The 20,167-nt window shown below is 37.7% G+C and overlaps 1 protein-coding gene across 1 annotated transcript in view; it reads right to left on the bottom strand.

Annotated features, from left to right (window-relative positions):
* grid1a (glutamate receptor, ionotropic, delta 1a) overlaps positions 1 to 20,167 on the bottom strand; it is a 302,471-nt gene that overhangs the window by 44,225 nt on the left and 238,079 nt on the right. Inside the window, exons 5-6 of the mRNA XM_037679710.1 lie at positions 18,302 to 18,355; positions 2,856 to 3,029 (exon numbers count right to left, since the gene is read on the bottom strand). Coding sequence (XP_037535638.1) covers positions 2,856 to 3,029; positions 18,302 to 18,355 — 228 coding nt within the window. The remainder of the gene's footprint in view (positions 1 to 2,855; positions 3,030 to 18,301; positions 18,356 to 20,167) is intronic.

Here is a 20,167-nt window from a genome sequence, read left to right as displayed (position 1 = left end):
TTTCCGTCCTTGTGACTGTCCACATGTTTAGATAAAACAGATCGTTTTTCCTCAACAGCGATGGAATATATCTACCTGGTGGAGGAATATGCTGAACAACATAATTAGAAAAGGCAAACGTCACAATGGTGCTATATGAACGCAGTCATGACTGGTTCAAATGTTCTCAGTTTAATTCATTTCACGACTGTAAAATGTCCCACTTTCTCCACCTCAACTTCAGTACATCTTGTCCCAATGCATTCAACTTTTGTGTCATGGTGCGATGAATCAATTTGACAGGTATTCTGGGTCAAGTTTAGTCAAGACTTCCCACAGAATCTATCCACAGGAACAATTTTGGCTGCTACTCCAAGTACTCAGTTCATAACATGTTTAGATTTCCGCTCCAAGCTACTCAGTTGTAAGAACCACTTCACTTCCCTCAGGGTCATTGAGTCAGTGGCTAAATCCAGGTGAAATTCAGTTCAGTTGCTCATTTGTTTGGAATATGGGAGGTCACATCACAGCTCCTTGATCGTAAATGGGATTAGGGCAGGAAGGCGCTGCCGTCTTTTCAAATGTTTAACCATTCTGATTAATGCTTTTCCTGCCATTACCTGATATTTAACCCCCTTTCATGTGAATAATTGAGGATTGTGGGCGCACACGCCACATGGTTTTGCCATCTGTCCATAGTATGGATAAAAGGAAAATGAACGTTTCAGTAGTGCTGCGGGGAACACAGCTATTGCACTCCAGATGGATTGAGCCAAACAATAATCTGAGAGGTGTAAGACGGCACTCTGTACTCTTTATTTAGTAATAAATGACAGATTGGACAAGGTTACTTTCAAGATTGAAAGAAGAGCATGACTTTGTTAGATAACAAACCCTCCTTGTCACTGGATTCCCTTAAATAGGTTCCTGCTTAATGAATCAGTGGTTAAAAAATCATTAAGTTAGTTTCAAAATGGGTCAAGTATTCTGCTTCAGAAAGCTTTAAGCTTATGGTTTCTTCTAAATTTACATGAAATTCAGATTCTAATAAACTGAATCATTAAATAATATAAATTGTGATTTTCTTAGATTAAAACAACACTTTATCCTGTCCTGTCAATGGTTCCCCAGAACCACTGTTCTGGTGTCATTTATATTCATGGGCTTCCATGTCTCTCATAATTACCTTGGAGCCTAATATACATTCAGTTGAATACATAATCAGGTAATGTGTGCAGTTACTATACTTGGCAAATACACTCATATCTACAGGCTTCTGTTTTATTTCTCTATCAAAATAATAATAATTAAAAAAAAGATTAATAAAGCACCTAGCTTCACTTTGGGCCCAACTGGTTTGTTTTTGTTTTATTTGTGGGCTTTTGGGTGTAGTGCCTTTATGTTGAACTGATCTTTGTAATCCGTTCCAATTCAATTCAATTCAAAAATACTTTATTAATCCCAAAGGGAAATTAATTGTTATTGTAGCTAATCTTGGTTTCATTAGATGCTGATGGCTTTGGGCATTTGGGCAACTGGCTGCAGATGCCGCTCTGTCCACCCAGACCCAGCAGACCTCTATGATCCTCTTGGGCAGCAAGACTGCCTGAATACCGGACAGAACTCCTCCCGAATGATGACTATTTCTCTCAGCAGCCTGTCGAGCCCCTCGTCGCTGCGGACTTAACTGCAGGTGCTGGGGGATGAGCTCGGTCCTCCCGCTGTCACTCGCCGCGTTTCCCGCCACCTCCAAGATCTCGGCAGTCAGACACTTGAGCATCACCTCCAGGTAGAAGGTAATGCATCCACGGCACCTCATTTTCAACTCAATTGGGATTTGGGGCTGTAGTTTTATTATTTGAGCGTTTGAGATTTTCATCCGCAGCTCCCAGTTGTAGAAAAACATCTTGTTGTTATGGTTACACATCATAACAAATGTCCAAAAGTTAAAAAAAAAAGTTTTCAGTAAAAATTCTTCCAGCAGCACAGCATCTGATACCAGAGGAAGTAATCACCCAAAAAAAGCAATTTACATCCAGAAAAGGGAGTAATTAAAGTTTTAAAAAGCAAAATCTCAGAGTGAATGCAAGAGAGCTACTCCAACATGCATCCACCTTGAGCTGCACAATTCTGGAACTTGTGTACACTTATGGCTTTTCACGCTCATGTTACAACATTACAACACCCAGTGATCATTGATATAAGAACTTGCACCTGTTTTATTTCAAGAAATTGTGCAATATTGTGTTTCAGATAATAGTCATATTTGTGTTTAGCACTTTTTGAAAGCATACTGCAATACCGTACATTGCACACAAAAAAAAAAAAAAAAAACACAACACTGAACATCAGTGACAGGTAAAGTTAGCTGCATCTATCTACTGGTATTCTGGTATGTTTTGCAGACGACTCAAAGGAAACGTACTTTGGAACTACTCACAGCTTCTCTTTCTGCAAAACAGTGTCTTCATTCACATAAAAAAATGCTTAAGAAAGAGTCTATAAATCACACAAAGACCAGAGTAAAGACCCAAACCATGGATCGAAATCTACCTGAGCAGCTGAGCTGTACCAGAACACAGAGTCGTCTACATGTTTATTAACTTACTTTCAAGGTTCTATCATTACAGCGTGTCATTAAACAGGTAGTTGGATTGTTTGCCTCACCGTTGTGTGTGTGCATGTGTGTGTTACAATACGTATTGTGGAGATTTTTTTGTTATTGTAATTGCTTTCATGATCTTGGAGCAACAAAAGCTTGAAATAAATATATAAATAATCTTACATAGAAAGAAAGTGAAATCCAACTTTGTTAGCCATGTCTGATCAAAATGGTCATTGTGAGGTATTTTAAAACTATGTTTTTGTTTTTTTACCTCTAGGGACTGCAGATAGCCTTCCTGTGGGTCACACAGCAGGGAGGAAATGCGATGATTGTTCCTCATACAGCGGACATTGGTGTCCCTCCATAAAGGGAAGACTTGTCGAATGATTGTCATACGGCCCAGAGAGCTGTGGACCAGCTCCATGATGTCTGCGTCACTCACCTCCTGAAAATCAAGATAACGGAGAATGTTTCTTTTTAATGAGACAAGAATAGTACAACCTTTTTTTCCCACTGGATGTGTTGCACAGCAAGGAAGAAAATCAATGAATAGGTAATCTGGACATGAAAATTTAGCATTGGATGCTGTTGGCTCAGACTTCTTGAGCAATTTAAATATAAAATCACTCTCTTGTAACAGACAAATAAGTATTCCAAGTCAGTTCCAAGTTAATTAGGACAACTAATTGTGTCATGGGTTGAAATATTTCATGGCAATGCATTGCAATCTAAATTACATATTTGGTTTTCTTTTTGTCTTGTGAAAATCAAGATTGACCAAGTAAATCAGTGTTTATATACCAAAACAGTGCAGACAAACTTGTTTAAACCATGCTTGTGTTGAATCTTGAGACAAAATTGATGATGTGTATTGGTATTCCAATTAGACTGAGAAACAGATGATCATTTAAAGCAAATCTTTTACAATAACAGCACTGGTTTCGTTTTCTAAGGGACTGCTTGTGGAACCAGATCCATATTCATGAGACACTGCTGGCTGGCAGTCTCTGAAGCCGAACAACGCTCAGTGCTGCAGCAGACAGTGAGTCTCTTGAGAAACATTGGATTCATATACTACCTGACAGTAAAGATGTAAGGTTATGGCCAGGTTGAATCTCGAGGAGCTCCAGGTTAATGTATTCCTGACCACATGTCTGAATACAAGATCTCAATCTTTGTTCCTCATCAAAATGTTTTGATCTCAGTTTTGCATCAACCTTTCTGTTTTTATTGCCGGTCTATTGGAACACTTAACGCTAATTTCTCCTGGTCTTTGTGCTTGTGTAGTGCTTCTTTCCTTTCATTCTAGCATGGCTTTCAAGAGTTTTATCATGGAATTAATTTCCATCTTGTTTACCTGACCACATTTAAAAATCAGGCTTGCTTTTTTTAAATTAGTCATCTAAATCAATGTTTACCTTTTTACTTTCAAGCCTTAAAAAAAATAAATAATCCTATTATGTCATATACTTGTAGTACAAATGCCAAACACTGACATGTCAATAAAAAATATTTTACTTCAAATTTCTAGAGTTTTAAGTCTGTGCATGGAGTGAGTAAAAACTCCTCAGGAGATTTTAGCTCATATATTTATGCTCCGACTCTTTCTCTGACTCTTCAGTCAGTCAGGTGGAACAGATGAATATTCATGAGTTTGATGCGACACATTAATCAGACAAATTACGCCGCTTGGTTCAGTGAGCTAAACCCCTACGTCCGAGTTAATAACTGAGAGTGCCACTCGGTCCAGATGTTCTGTCAGCAGCACAGGTGACATTTGTGTCATGACCTGGCCCAACAATAACACTGACTGCAGACAGGAGTCAGACCAGGAATCATGTGCAATTTATTATCTGTACGAAAAGATATTACAGACTGAAAACATTTAGGGCATCACTGATGTATTTTATTTGTATTGGAAACACAAAACTACAACTATGAGATAAAACATTTCATACTTCAAGATATCTAGAGCGGGGGTTATCAAACTTTTTGGGTTCAGGGTAGGGCTGAACGATTTTGGAAAATATTCTAATTGTGTTGTTTTTTACCTCAATATTGCGATTTAATATGCAATTATTTGTCAATGTCTTCTTCTCATGTATTTTTCAATGAACACAAGCAATAAATCTGTTTCATTTGCAAAAAAACTCCACAGTTTTCAGCTCTGCAGCAACTCTGTTTCTGCATTTTTTATATAGCTCCGGGATAACAACTTGGCTAAAATGTGTGCGAGTGCATTCTGTACCACTTATCCACTGTGTTTACCAAAGCTGTAAACCCAGGCTTGGTCACTATATTAATGGGCATCACGTCTTTTGCTATGAACTCTGTTATTGCTCAAGTTATTTCTGTGCGTCATTTTCCATCCATCCATCCATTATCTTCCGCTTATTCCGAAGTCGGGTCGCGGGGACAGCAGCTTGAGCAGGGAGACCCAGACATCTCTTTCCACAGCCACCTCTTCCTTCTCTTCTGGGAGGATTCCAAGGCGTTCCCAGGCCAAATGAGAGACATAGTCTCTCCAGCGTGTCCTGGGTCTTCCCTGGGGTCTCCTCCCAGTTGGACATGCCCAAAGCACCTCTCTAGAGAGGCACCCAGGGGGCATCCTTACCAGATGCCCGAACCACCACAACTGGCTCCTCTCGACGTGAAGGAATAGCGGTTCTACTCCGAGTCGCTCCCAGATAACTGAACTTCTCACCCTATCGCTCAGGGAGAGTCCAGCTACCCTGCAGAGAAAACTTAAAAAACTGTGCGCCATTTTGACTTGTATTAAAACAGAGTAATACCTTTGAACAGTTTGGTCAGTGATCCCTGTCGGCTGGTACTTTGCTTACTTGAAGTTGAAGCGCTGGTTGGTATTCTAGCCATGCAACTATTGTAAATGGCTTTGTGGTGTTTGTTTAAGTGTTGATAAATATTTGCGGTGTTACCTTGAGAGGTAGCAACAGCAGCAAGACAGGTTCTGCACAATACATGTCGATGTGCAGCGTCTTCTTTTTTATAGACAAAACAATTTCAACAATGGACGTGCTGCCCCTCTTTGGTACCAAACTTTCAGATGTATCAGCTTCTTTCTAGCATGACGCCACTGTGCAACCGGTTAAAGCGCTGTGTTGACTTCTCTTGCTCCCTGCTCTGCTCCGCTCCGCTCAATCGTAAGTTACGTAACCAGATCACGTGACCAGTCAAATCACAGCCTTTCAATTAGAAAATCTCCTTTTACCATATTGCAATATTATTGCAAATGTACCGACAGGGACCCCAGTTTGAGAACCACTGAGACTCTAGAGACTACAATGGTTTTCCTAGGTCTTTTTCAACAGCAAAAAGACAAATTAAATTGAATTTATTTGCACTGTAAGCTAATAAAACAGCTAACGAGTCAAATCTCAGTATGTTTTCTAACACAAACTGAGGCACGCTCACTCCTTTTCAAATTTACAATTATCAGGTCATCACGTCAGTTGAGCAGCTAAGATTTCTGAGAGCAACAATATGGAACAGCCATATTTCAATGACAGCTGATGGCTAAAATACATAAATCAAATCAAGTTCAGCTGACAGATGGGCTAAATTATCCTCTTTGTGCTGCTCATTCTATGTTATTAATCTTTCACAGGGAAGGAATAAAAAAAATCTACAGGTGATTATGACAGTTAATTGGAAGGTGCTTTTTGAAGCAGTGAGAGGCTCTGGGTTTCAGAAATGTAGAACAAAGGTATGGTATGACAAGTTTTAGTTGTTTTTAGCTACAAATTATATATCTTTTGAAATGCATTGAAATAAAAATGGAATTGGTTGAGTAGTCTTTTAATACTTTATCTGGTATAACCCAACAGTCTGTCATTTTTCTTAGATCCAAAAATAAAGTACAACATACCATAATCTAGTATTATCAGACAGAAATGTGTTTCTATATTCATATGAAATTGAAGTCTGCCAGTTATACATCAGATAAATAGAATAGTTTGTCTGCAAATTGTGTGAAACTATTAAATCCCACGTTCCGTCTACAGAGCTGCTGTGGTAAATGCTTCACATCTGAATTTACATGGCATTCTATATACATCCAGCAGTGCCTTTATTAAAGGTTTAAGAAGAAATCAAATGTATTCTGAGGCTGTCTTGGCATGTCTAGTACCAGGAAATCAATGATAGAAGGTTTATTTTTACTCTGAATTGTAGTGTAGGGTCTCTACACATTAGATTTAATTGCATAAACACTTTCATATTTGGGAGTTTAAGGACAAATGAACAACTCACACTTTTTTGTTCAGTTTTTTGGGGTTGTGAGTTGTCTCTCAATCATGTTGTCTCCTGCTGAAGAGTGTTCATTTAACCTGACTGTGGTCATAAAGGTTTTATTTTTATTCAACCTTTATTTATACATGTAGTCTCACTGAGTCATGAGGACCTGTTTGGGAGCAGATGGTGGGGGTTAAGAGCCTTGCTCAAGGGTCCAGCGTGGGGCAAACGAGGGTGGAGGCAGGTGTGGATGTTTCACCTTTTCCACCCACATTTTGATGGAGTCGGTCCAGGGAGTCAAACCGGCGACCATCTGATCACAGGCCCACCTTCTCTAACCTCTGCAGCACCACCCCCACATATTAAGTTACAGCTGATGTGTGCATAATAATAGCTAAGGTTAAATTTTGTTTTGTTGTAGTAAAAATACAACTAATTATCAAACATTGCTTTTGCATTTTCCAAAATATTTTGGCTGCCACTTTCAACACTTCTAATATATTATTTTATTTTGTGGTAGTGTGTATTAGGAGAGACTTAGATATGTTTGGCACCATAAAACGCATAAAAATCCTGGATTGTAGCAAAGCTACCTGGGAGGAATGTCGGGAGTTCCTTTTTTGTGGCTGGTCGGGGGTGCTGAATAACCCACACCAGACTCCACATATTTTTTTGAGAAGGTGTTCGAGTGGCTATAATGGGTGGTCAGGCGACAACGGAGCCAACCCAGAGGCATGTTGAAGCCTGAATTCCAGTTGACATGTGAAGTGGGGGGTGACAGCTGCCACTGTCAACCACTGTTGTCCCACAGCTAATTTAGCATTGCCAAATTGTTGTAAGCACATAATTGATGAAGGCCCCGAGTCACCTTTGGACTGTGTTCACAGAAAAACCGCAGTGGCTTCATATGTTAGGCCTTTTTTAATACAAACAATGTGTGAAAAGAGCTATTCATTGCTGACTGGCTGGTTACACAAACAAGAGGAGGAGAAAGGTGAGATTTGTGCTACGCATCTTATTGGCTGCCTTTGCTTTTCAACTTCTGACTCATTTCAGTTTTTATGTGTCAGAAAACTGTTTTTGCAACTCTTACTTTTCAAAACTGCATTACTGTATTTTCTGCCATAAACGTCACACCACCCTATAAGTCGCATTAGTCCAAATATATCTAATAAAGTGGAAAAATCCATAAATACATCACTTTGCCATATGTTACGCATCACCGCTGACAACCCGGAAATGTGGGCCAAACCCGGAAAAGATGTGTCTCAGTCTAAGTTTTCCTTAATAAATGCACTTTGATGGTCAAATCAGCTGCATTTTCGAAAGCCAATATGCGGAAACATGAACGCGCAGAGGGCGACTTGCTGTCCATTTCTTAAAAATTTAACAAGATAACCACCTAAAAACAATTATTTGTTAGCTCGACTTTATAGTAAAGGTGTGTCTCAGTTGAACTTTTACTTAATAAATGCACTTCAGTGGTCAAATTAGCTGCATTTGGCCGGGGCGATGCAGCAAAATGGAGCTGATTTGACGGTTGCTCCAGGCAGACAATGGTGGCAGGCTATTAATAGCTACTTTTATCTATTACGATATGGTATGGCATGCCATACTGCTCGACTGCCATCTTGTGGTTGAAAATGGTAGTGTTCAATATTTTCAGTCAACATGAATGAAAACGGTCATATCTCAGCCAAAAAGTGGTTTATAAATATGGGGAAAATCCATAAATACGTCACTTCGGCATATAAGTCGCAGGGCATGCAAATTATGCAAAAAACTGTGACTTATAGGCCAAAAAAAGTGGTATTTCTTAAAATTGGTAACCAGTCTATGCCTACAGGACTTCGAGGCTTGGAAACAATTTTATAACACTTAAGACCTTTTCATTGGAGGCAACAGGATTGCACCGTTTGTGCACGTCACTGCCTTCAGTGTAAATGAAGTAAACAAAAAGACAGATTCAAGTGGCTGCACCTCGAATGAAACTTATCAACTTGTGTACAAATACAAGTTATGAGTGGTGCGTTTTGATTTAAATAATAAAAGCAGAAAATTGTTTTAATTTTTAAAGCGTGTTGAGTTCTTAGCACATGCTTGAAATGTCAACACCACAGCCAGCAGATGTTAAAATCATGAAACTTCAACCAGCAGATTAGGTGTGAAGATGTAGAACGGGAAACAGCTTGGCAGAGATATAAAAACATTTCCGTTAGAATAAGGTTTTCTCTGCTAGCAATGATGTGAGACGATAATGACCACACCTGTGGTAGAATCAAATTGATGACAAGTGTTTTCGTTCATTGTTGCTTCCTGCCACGGTGTTTTAATTAACAAAAACAGCTGATGTTCACAAGCACATCATTTCAAACAGAAACACTGCCAGAAAAAAATAACAGTCTGACGATTTGAAGGTATTTTTATCTGACTGATGAAGTTTCATTGTAGTCTGACATTCGCAGGTAGAGTCTTTGTTTATGCCAATTTGCACATCACTGTTTTAATGCACCTCAATAACTTAGCCTTAGTACAAATGTTTGTTTTTGAGTGGAAAACAAACCACTGATATTTTTTTTTTATCATAATACCTTGAATAAAAAAACTTTGACACTGGATATGAGCATTTCAGTAAGTTGGCACAGTGGGTAGTAGTGTGACCATTTGGGTTAATGCAGACAATATTGATTGCTATGTATCCCCTGCCATCACGATAGGCAGGTGGTAACACAATTGCCTGTGTCTGAAGGTCTGTTGGCAAAATCTCCTCTTTTTAAAACTCAGAAAATAATCATTGGATGTACATCTACAAGTGATTATTATGATCTTTATCATGCAAGGTGAGAGGCAATTATCTTAAGAAAAGCAATTTATATATATATATATATAATTTTACTTTTTACCAACTATGACCAACAGTGTAAGCCATTAGCAGGGCTACTCAAATGGTGACCCTGGAGCCACATCCAACCCATGGGTGAGCTCAGTCTGGCCCACCAATGAGTGTATTAAAATAAAAGCAACAACAAGAACTATACTTTGTCAGAAACACACAAAAAAAAAAAAAAATTGCAAGAAAAACATCTAAACAATCAGACAAATATTTCCATGAGAAAGGAGCTCCTGTTACATAGATGATCCATGGCAGGTCTATACAACTCAGTCCGACAGCCAATAAGTTTGTTTAAAATAAAACTAGGTTTTAAGTTGTAAATCGAATTTTCAAAATGACAATAATTGCCAGATGTCCGGCCCCCTGAGCTGTTGGCTTTCAGTAACTGTAGCGCCCTGAGCAATTTAGTTGAATAGCCCTGACTTAGCCCATTCAGGACTTTGAGTGATACTGAATGAAACGAGGTAATATATGTGCTTAAATTAGTTCTGAGGATTTTATCACTCATTTTTCACAATGGAGTGTAAATTATAGTCTAGATCAGTAGGTTTTCGTACAATTTGACTTTGCCACACATTAGCCCCAATGATAGCTGAATACCTAAACTGATTAGGAATTGAATCCTGAAGGGTCTCTTGAATTTATGACCATCGCTGCTTCTGGGTTAATACATAATTTTTTGCATGAAAATAGGGTTTCTGCATGAATACTCCTTCTGAGTGGTGGCATAAAGATTCACAACTTTAAATCTAGTGTTTTCATTGAAGCAATTTTATATTGTCCATTACAGATAATGGGAATTGAAATATCCCTTTATGACACAGTTGCTGTCCTCAGTAAGCCACCTTCTAATCACCAACTGGCGCAGCAGAGATTGCGTCAGACGAATATTTTCCATCTGAGTTGCTTGATAGGCAGTTGCCCAAGACATCAGTCTTATTATGACTTTCCTCCTCGGCTGTGTCACAGCAGGCACAGCCACCTAATCCATCAAACAGTTTCTCAAGTGTCACTGTCCTGCCTTTGAGAAAAAAAAAAAAAAGTAAGACAACAAATCCTCCCAGGATGTGCAATCTATCTGAGTCAACTAGACTGTGTCAAATGTGCATCGCTGTGCGAGCAGCTGGAGCACGGTGGTTTAGTGGGTGGTTTAGTGAGATTCATGCTTGCTTATTATCCCTGTGCCTTCCTCCTCACATCAGGTCTTACCTTACAATTTTAAAGCTGTTCCCTTTTGTTCCCCTAAGGATAGGTCATTTTGGTGCCGAAAAAGTTTCATACCCTGAAAGCTCATGCGTTGTGCGTTCTTTGACTCTTTTGGTATTAAACTCTTCAAAACTAAAGATGAAGAGTCCAACAAAGTTAAGTCAGGTCCTCTGGATGGTTTCTTTCTTTCTTTCTTTCTTTCTTTATTTATTTATTTTTTGTTGTTGAAACGTTTTGTCCTTCATGTAAAGGACTTCATCAGTCCAAGGAACCACAACAAACTCAGTCCCACAAGCTGCACACTTGCATAGTGGGCCAACCAGTTTTATGGTGATACAATGGTTTCTGGAGTCCGCCCTCTGACTGATGAAGTCCTTTGGATGAAGGACGAAACATTTCAACAAAAAAAAAAAGAAACCGTCCAGAGGACCTGACTTAACTTTGTTGGATTTTTTTACCTGGATTGTTGAGCATGAACTTTGATAAAAATGAACAAAGTTGTTTTTATTATTAATAAAATGGCACACACACACACACACACACAAAAAATAAATACTGAGCCCTAGTAATGTATGTTTCTGTAATAAAGTACCAGGCATTGGTAGGCCTGTCATGATAATAAATTTTGCTGGGCAATTAATTGTCTCAGAAATTATTGCGAAAAATGATAATATTGTTTGAAATTTGACAATAATTAGTAATTATTGTCAAATATAAGAAGAAATGTTGGTTAATTTATTTTGTGTGTAGTACGTTGTTCGACCACCGGATGGCAGTATAAGACTGTTTGAAGCATAGGATGGATAGTGAGGGAGCGAGAAGCGTGTCTCTTTAAAAAAAATTGGAGGGAGGCCCTTTGACGTGACATGGACTGTCTCTTTCCTTTTTTTTTTTGGTTCTCAATATGGCGGACACTCGGTGTGGTTTGAGCTCTTTAGCATAACATTTGTCACACAAAGCTTTTAATTAAAAAAAAATCTGTAAACAATTTATCAGCTTCTTTTTGCAGAGAAAAACAACTTTTTTAGACAAAGGTACAGGTTTCAACTGTGAATTTTGGAGCTTTGACAAGACAGTTTTTTTTTTCCCCGAGGTCGACCTGTTAGCTTAGCTTGTAGCTTATCTTTGCAGCTTAGCTGCTTTTAGCGATCCAAAAACGTGTTTTTGGATCGCTAAAACAGATCTTAAAGAAAAGAGAAAAAAGAGAAAGGGAAAGGTCAGTGAAGAACACCAGAGTTGAGCCTTTTGTCATCCAGTGTCTTCAATAGAAAGAGAGAGACACGCAGAAATGATAAAGCCGATATATGAAAATGAGGTTGATAATTTTAATTTATCGTGCGATTAATTGATTTATTGTTTATTGTGACAGGCCTAGGCATTGGTTTTATTTACTGCAATGTATCAGTTTTTGTATCTTGAATTGTTTCCATAAAGATCTCAGTGTGTTGCTGAGCTGTAAACTGGATTGAGAAAAGGTGCAGTTAATATGCATGTGTGCATGTCATAAATACGAATGCAATGAATCATGGAGGCAAATAATTTAAATAACAATTATCTGGAGTTGCAGCCCTGATCTGTGTTTATACTGGGAAACCTACAATGTGACAATTAACATTATTTAGGATATTTGAGGTCTCTTTGCATGAGAGATATGTTTTATTTCTTCTGTTTGTCCATTGCAATGACTTTTGATCACACTCACACTTGATCGTTCCTTCCAAGTGCTTCTCTCGGTGTGCTCTTATCGTGTTTCAAGCTTGACAAATACATTCATCATGCCACATGTTACCGCTGGTGACAGATTAGCATCAATTCTTGTCATAAAAGCTGAATGAAATGTGAGACCTCGTTTTGACCGTGTGGGGTCTTAAGGCTGCCAGGATGGGATGTTTTGATAAAGTGACGGTGAGCATCTCGATGGCCTGGTTAACATGAACCTCACAACTCTGTTATGACCAGCTGAAAAGCAGCGGCCGTCACCGGGGACCGATGCTGTTTTCAGGGAACGAAGTAACAAGGCAGCGTTATTTCCCTGCAGGGTTCTGTGATAAGGCTGGACTTTTTTTTTGGAATTGACTGACAACGTATTTGGACTTTTTTGAACTGGAAAATATATCCAGGTTCAATATAATATCTTAGAGGAACTTTTGCAGATGGAACTTGTAAAATGTTTGAAACTCCGCATATATTTTAAAATGGGAAGAAAAAAAATCATACAGAATATTTTTGCCATAAACCATGACAAGAATTTACCCTCAAGAGCTAAAAATATAAAATAATTTGTCACACTTTCCTTTTGAGATAAGCAGGCAAAGTGGCTAAATCATTAAAAGTTAGATCCATGTCTGAATTTCTCATGAATCTTGTAAGAGAGTAGAAAAAGTGGATCAAAATAAAAGGCAGGCTTATTAGCAACGCTGTGTTCTTGTTATTTCGTCAGTATATTAGAAAAGCTTTGAAAGGTAAATTTTTTGGAAGAAAAACCTGTGAGTACAAGTGGTTATTGAATTTGGTTGTTAGTCCTCCCAACATGCCTAATATTCACATTTCAAGGTGATTTAGCTGAATGACCGGTTTACCAGCTGATGAAATGAAAATCAGTGAAGGACTGAGAAAAGAGGAAAACTAAACGAGCAGAGCGTGAGGCAGAGATAAGACCAACAAAATCCTCAAGAGCTCCTGGAGAGGAGATGTTTCAGAAAAAGACACGGATAAAAAGCATGTACTGAACATATAGTCTTAAATGTTACGGACACCTTTATATTGTAAACATATTTTTAACAATCGGTATGCCGATGTCCCCATCGCCGAGGGATTTTAATTTGTAAATATTAGTAGACTTGGAGATGAGTGTTTTTCTGGACTGGAATTGTATGTGAACCTTAATGTTTTTGGTGTAAGATATTTAAGTGGGAAGGAGTTACTCTGTGTAGAACAGAGGTCTGCAACCTTTTTGATGAGCCATTTCTTTCCCTTCGCTCACTAAATAAAATGTGTCTGGAGCCAAAAAAAAACCCTGCTACAACTGTGATTATCAACTGATGGCCCATGGGACACTGAGTTTGTTGGTGGGGGGGTGGGGTTCTGGCCAGTGGGGGTAACATTATAAAACTAAACTTATATAACAAATTTTAACATTTGTTATGTTTACATCTTAAGACGAAAAAAGTCCATATCATGTAAAGAAGGAAAACAATTATAGTTTGTACCGATTTTGATAAAAGTCAAAACACTGAACTCTGTGAAATAATAAATATGGGGTGGGGCTGAAGTCATGTAATCCTAAGATTGAGGGTCTGAGCCCAGGTTGCGTCAGGAAGGGCATCCGGCATAAAACAAGTTGCCAAATCTTTCTTGCAAGTGGTGACCCCTGAAGAAGGGAGCAGCCAAAAGAAACGTACTACGCACTTTAACAATGTCCTGCGGGATCAGTAAAGTTCTTATCTTACTCGTAGTTATTGGGCACAATTTTACAAAAATTTGACAATAAAACTGCCCAAACTAGTCTTTTCTGTTGTTTGTATAAAACTCAATACAATTAAATTGCATTAAGTTTTCGTCAAAGAGCTGCCGATGAGGGACTAAAGAGCCATATGTGACCCCAGAGCCGCAGGTTGCAGACCCTTGGTATAGAAGATTAGAGGACTTTTTTTAATTTTAAATTTTTTTTTAATTTAAATTTTTTTTTTTTTGGGGGGGTGGGTCATTTTTGCTTGTTTGAGGCAGAACAGAGCAAGAGATCTTGGCAAGTGGAGGGAGCAGTTTAATCCACCACTAGGAACAATGGTGGAGCTAGGGGGTGGCCAGTGGTGGTATCTCACCATAGATACCTCACCGACCTCCCCAGTATTTTCTGGAAAGTATACTTTTAAATAATACGAAAACTACACAGCATATTTTTCTCAAATTATTGGTGTGGCCTGTTTACATGTACGTATGTACATACATATGTGTGTGCGTGTGTGTGTGTGTGCGTGTGTGTGTGTGTGCGTGTGTGCGTGCGTGTACGCCTACCTACCGACCTCCCTGATGTTAGGACTTGTGTGAAAAGCTGGTGATGCTTTATGTCATATTTATGCAGAAATGTAGAACATGGTTCACAAACTTTCAAGCACCACTTTGTATGTATGTGTGTGTATATATATATATATATATATATATATATATATATATATATATATATGTACAGCTCACGAGGTTAACATTATTTATACATATATGGCAGCGGCCATCTTGGATTTTGATGACTCAATTTCTGACATGAACCTTGCATACTGTGTGTGCAGGATCATCATGCTCACAACATGCATGGATGGAGAGTATTTCCAATTCATTCTTTTTGCTTCGCAACGGGTGACAAAAATATTATAAAACTTAGTTGCAGCTTAAAATTATTGTTCCTATTAAAAAAAACAAATCAAAAGACAAAAACCTAAACATTTATTGGCACTTTTTCTAAAAACTATTAAAACATTTTTAGTTGTTCATTGCTCTTCACTATTCTTTTAAGATTCCAACCATTTTTGCTTCTTCAGTAGTACTTTTCACTTATTCTTAAAACTTTGTTTATTGCAATTCAGTTAACAGTCTTCCTGCCATCTAGCTTACAGTCAAGTCATCCTTCACTTTTCAGCCATTTTAGATCTGTCATTGCTTTGTTGAAAAACGAATTTTCTGGCAATGGGTGGCACATTTTATTCTGAGATGTTTTGCCGTCGTTTTCAGTTTGATGTTTACTGTGATACTTTGTGTTAAAGTTAAGGACCGCTCCAACATGATTGTAACATATTTGTTAAATTTGTGGCCTTTGGAGTTGTTGGAACTTTCTGAAGCTCCCAGACAACTCTTGTCTTCACCCGTTTTGAAAAAGAACCTGGAAACAATCAGCCTTTGTATGCAGAAGAACTCATTGATTAGATTGCTTACTTCAAGTCACATGACACTGAAAATAAAGAAGATGGGCGCCTTGTTAATTATTTTGTTTGAGGAACCAATTTGAACTCAAAGCGCCAATTATTGTGTTCAGAGCAGATTTCAAACCTGCATTTTTCATTTATGGACACTATACAGCCTTTTTTTTATTTTATTTTTTTATTCTCATTAGAGTTGTAATTTTATTAGAACATTAAAAAAAACATTTGTTTCTAAAAATATGTTTTAATCAATTTATAACAATTTAGAAATTCTAACCAGAGCCATCTTTTATTGTTCAGTCACTAAGCACCTCGCTCGTCTCTGTAAAATGTGCACCAGGGAGAGATTACTTCGCGGTAAGCCACATCATATCAACCATAAGCCAGTATCATGGAATTAAAAAGCCATTAGTTTGTTCTTTTCCTGAATTTGATTCAATTAACGCAGATGCCTTTATGACGGTTTGTAACTGACTCAGAGGCATGAATGGGTTTGTATATGAATACTGCATCGAATTACAGCACACATCATATAATCATGTTTCAGAAAAGCCTAATGATGCAATAATAAACTAGAGGGGAAAAAAGGTTTAAAAAAAAAACTCAAGGTTTTTGTTTTTTATGTAAAAAAATCAATAAATCTGTCATAACTTTTAATGAAAAACATGAATATGTGACTGTTTCTAATCACAGAACATGGGTGTAGAAAGAACGTGGACATACTTATGTGTTTTGGATTATAAATTTATTTTATATGTTGAGTTTTATTGACATCCTCCTACATGAGACAGCAATCTTGATATTATATGAAACGATATATACTGTATCAAGAGATTGAACTTTTTTTTTTTTTTGCATTTCCAGCAAACTTACTGTAGGCTGTAAAAGTATTCACATTTTATCCATATGTATTAATAATTGTAATTTGATTAAAAGTAGCAAATCCACAAAAACAAATTATAATACGAAATTTAACGGAAACAAAATATTTTTAAATTGTTCTAAAAGTGCACTGTAGTGGTATTTTAGCAAATAATCCTTGTATTTCCACATTATTCTGAAACTGCAGCTGGATTTTGTGTTGTTACATGAACAGTAGACGAACATTAAAATGAATATAAAACCCACAGAACGCTGGTACAGAGAAGGAAAAGATAAATGGAGAATGGCAAGTTATGCAAATGAAATAAAGACCTTGTCCCTCAGGCAGCTAAGATAAAATAAAAGCAAATTATGTTTTGTTTATCTGAACATGAACGTGTAATTAAAGTGTAGGTTCACACGAACTTGTAAGGACCTATGAGATTATGTTGACAGAGACAAAGTGTCACTGAGGACTGAATTCGCTCGCATGCAAAACTTTTTTCAGGCTTGCACTGCATTAACTGCTTTTACAGAAAGCTGATGTTGGATCACTTTCATCAAGACTAAATATATATTGATGGATACACACAACACTTGCTTAATTTAAAATATAGTCAGCTCTTTTAAAAGAGTAAAGCTTTTTGGTATAGAAGTGAGTTCTGTCCAAACTTCTGCTTGGTTTTATTTATACAATGACCATTTCTATTCACTGTCATTTTGTTTAAAACTAAATGTACTTATCTTGATGTCTAAATTAATTACACCCATAAATTACCCCTTCACATAAACTTGGACTGCGACAGTGTAAAAATGAAATAATGAATAAAGCAATAGTTTCACCTTCTATCCACAACCACCATAACTTACACCAGTGGTTCTCAAACTGTGAGCCGGGGCATGGGGGGGTCCGCCAAAAAAAAAAAAAAAAATACCAAAAAATTTTTTTACAAGCAGGTAGATGTTTAATAAACCGTTAAAATACACCAAAATGCAGAAAATCACATCTACTTCAAAATTTTCTGGGGGGATGAATGTTTATTTTCTCAAAACTGTAATTTTTGGAAGTTGAAAATAAAAAAAGTTAAGTGTGTATTTAATGAAAAATGCCCCATGTTTAAATTTATAAAAATTGTATTAACACAAATAAAGAACAGGTCTCAAGTATTTGTTACACAAATATTTCCATTGCATGAAAGTGACAAATTGAAGAAAATTATTTAATAAATATGAAGGTTATGAGGGGGTCCCTGAACCTAAAAAGGTTGAGAACCCATGACTTCCACAACTAGTATTGTGCACTTGATACACTAATATAAATTGTTATAGCTGTATGAAATGTACTGAGACAACTGACTGGAATGATATACTACGTCTTGCTTGAGTTACTGTCAAATCAAGCATGTGTTAATATTACTCATGCGCAATGCCTCGCTCTGTCACAAACACGCACCTGCACAAAGCATTACATTAATGCACAAATGACCAGTGTTCGAAGCACTGAAGGCATTTGCTTTAACAGATTGATGAGAACATTAATGTTATGTGCGTGGTGTATGAACAGGGCTAACGTGCGTTTGCATTTGGCCTCACCTCATTGGCATAGACCCAGTGACTGTCCTTGGATGCCAGGTTGGTTTCCACAGCCTGCAGAGAAAAAGAAAGTGGAAAAATGGTGAGACGGGACACACACAGGAACACAGTTCGGCAAACAAAGTTATTCACAGAAATGTTTTTCCATATATAACAAGTGATTTTAGATCTGTTTGCTTTTAAAAGGCAGGTGTTGTTTAATGAAATGTAAAATGTATTGAACCTACACTTCTTGTTGCATAACTAACAAAAGAGCTCATATAATTAATGCTTTACTTAGAAATCTTGTTTCTGTAGATATGAGAATGAAACCTGTTCACTTTATCGTACAAAATATATATCTATTTCCATAATAGCAGAAAAATTTGTATTCACAGATATAGCTATTGCAGATGAAAAAGCCAGCAGAAAATCAGAATCAGCTTTATTATCTTTGCAATGAAGCACCTGTCCGAGAGAACATAGACAAACAGACATGGGGAGACAGAGGTGTCTGAGGCCGCGGCCTTTGGGAGGCGCTGCCCTTTTTGTTTAGATAAGAAAAAAACATGAGGGGAGGTATATAAAAAAAATGATATCTCGCACTGTGTCCTAGATGGGACAGTGTGAAAGTTGCCTAAAAAGACCTCAGCATAGAAACATCAACATGCTGATGACATAACATGTATGCATGAGGAGGCTGATGAATGTGGTGAGTTATCCGTGGACACTGCCAGATAGTTCCATAGTCCTGATAAGAGATGGTGCAGTGTCTATCAGCCGGCTCAGCTCTGACACAGGCCCACAGATGTCCTCTTGAAAGGAGCAGTTAGCTGAGGGGGGAGCAGAGCTTTTAGTTCAAACTACCGTCCAGGAGAATTTGATATAGTTGGACAATTCAAGGCCAAGCGGGGGAACCAGATTTAGATAACAATTATTTTGGGTCAGGCCGACTCTGCTTGATTTCTGTCTGCCTTCATAGTGAAGGCAAAATGTCAAGAATTAACAGATTAACGATGATTCCCAAAAAAAGAAATTCTGTGTTGGACTTTTTTTGATTTAACATTTTGTCATATAATCCAATTTACCTTGAATTATTTTGTTTTAAGCTAGAGACCACATTTTACTCGTGATGGAAGCGTACAGGTTTTTTAAAACAAAAAGGTTAAATCACGTCATCTGGACCAGTTTCTTTGAGTGAGAAACATTTTGTCTCCCATCCGGAAGACTTCATCAGTCTGTGGCCTGCCAACCAGATCTGCCCCATAGGTAACCTTCATTGCTGTTTCAAGCCAACCTCCTGTTGGAATCCCAGAAGCAGGCTTTTAACACGTGCAAGCAGGGCCCATCCATCCAAAACAATCAATCACCATGTACAACAATTAAATGTTTTAGGCCAGATGGCCAACTCGCACTCTGATTTAAAACAGTTTTTTGCTAAACTAATTAAGTTTCCATAAAAGAAAATTAAAAAAAAACTTTGAACACACAAAGGTAAGACATTTTTAATGACAGAAAGGCTGCTTTGGGAGATTTTTTAACTTTTCTCATATCTTAAATCGAATCATCTGAATTCAAGGATGCACCTCTGCATCTATTAATCCTTCCTTTTTATCCTGTTGATCCACGGCTGAAGCATTTTCTAACCCCACTTACACACCTATGCAACCAAAAATCTGCCGTGTTTTTTTTTTTTTGTCCTTTCTCCTTCGTACAAAACAGATTTAGCTGGGAAAATCAGATTTCTCTAATCCCCAAATCTAACACTTATATAAGGCAGTTATACTAGCGAGAGGACTGTAATCTGGGTTCGTAGCTTTATGTATACATGAAATGACAAAGCCTTACAGTACAGATGAAATAATCCCACTTCAACATCACACATGT

This window comes from Nematolebias whitei, chromosome 1 (genome assembly GCF_014905685.2).
Source record: "Nematolebias whitei isolate Nwh7 chromosome 1, NemWhi1, whole genome shotgun sequence".
NCBI lineage: Eukaryota > Metazoa > Chordata > Actinopteri > Cyprinodontiformes > Rivulidae > Nematolebias > Nematolebias whitei.
Note: the sequence above shows the minus strand (reverse complement) of the source record. Positions and strands in the feature narration are given on the sequence as shown.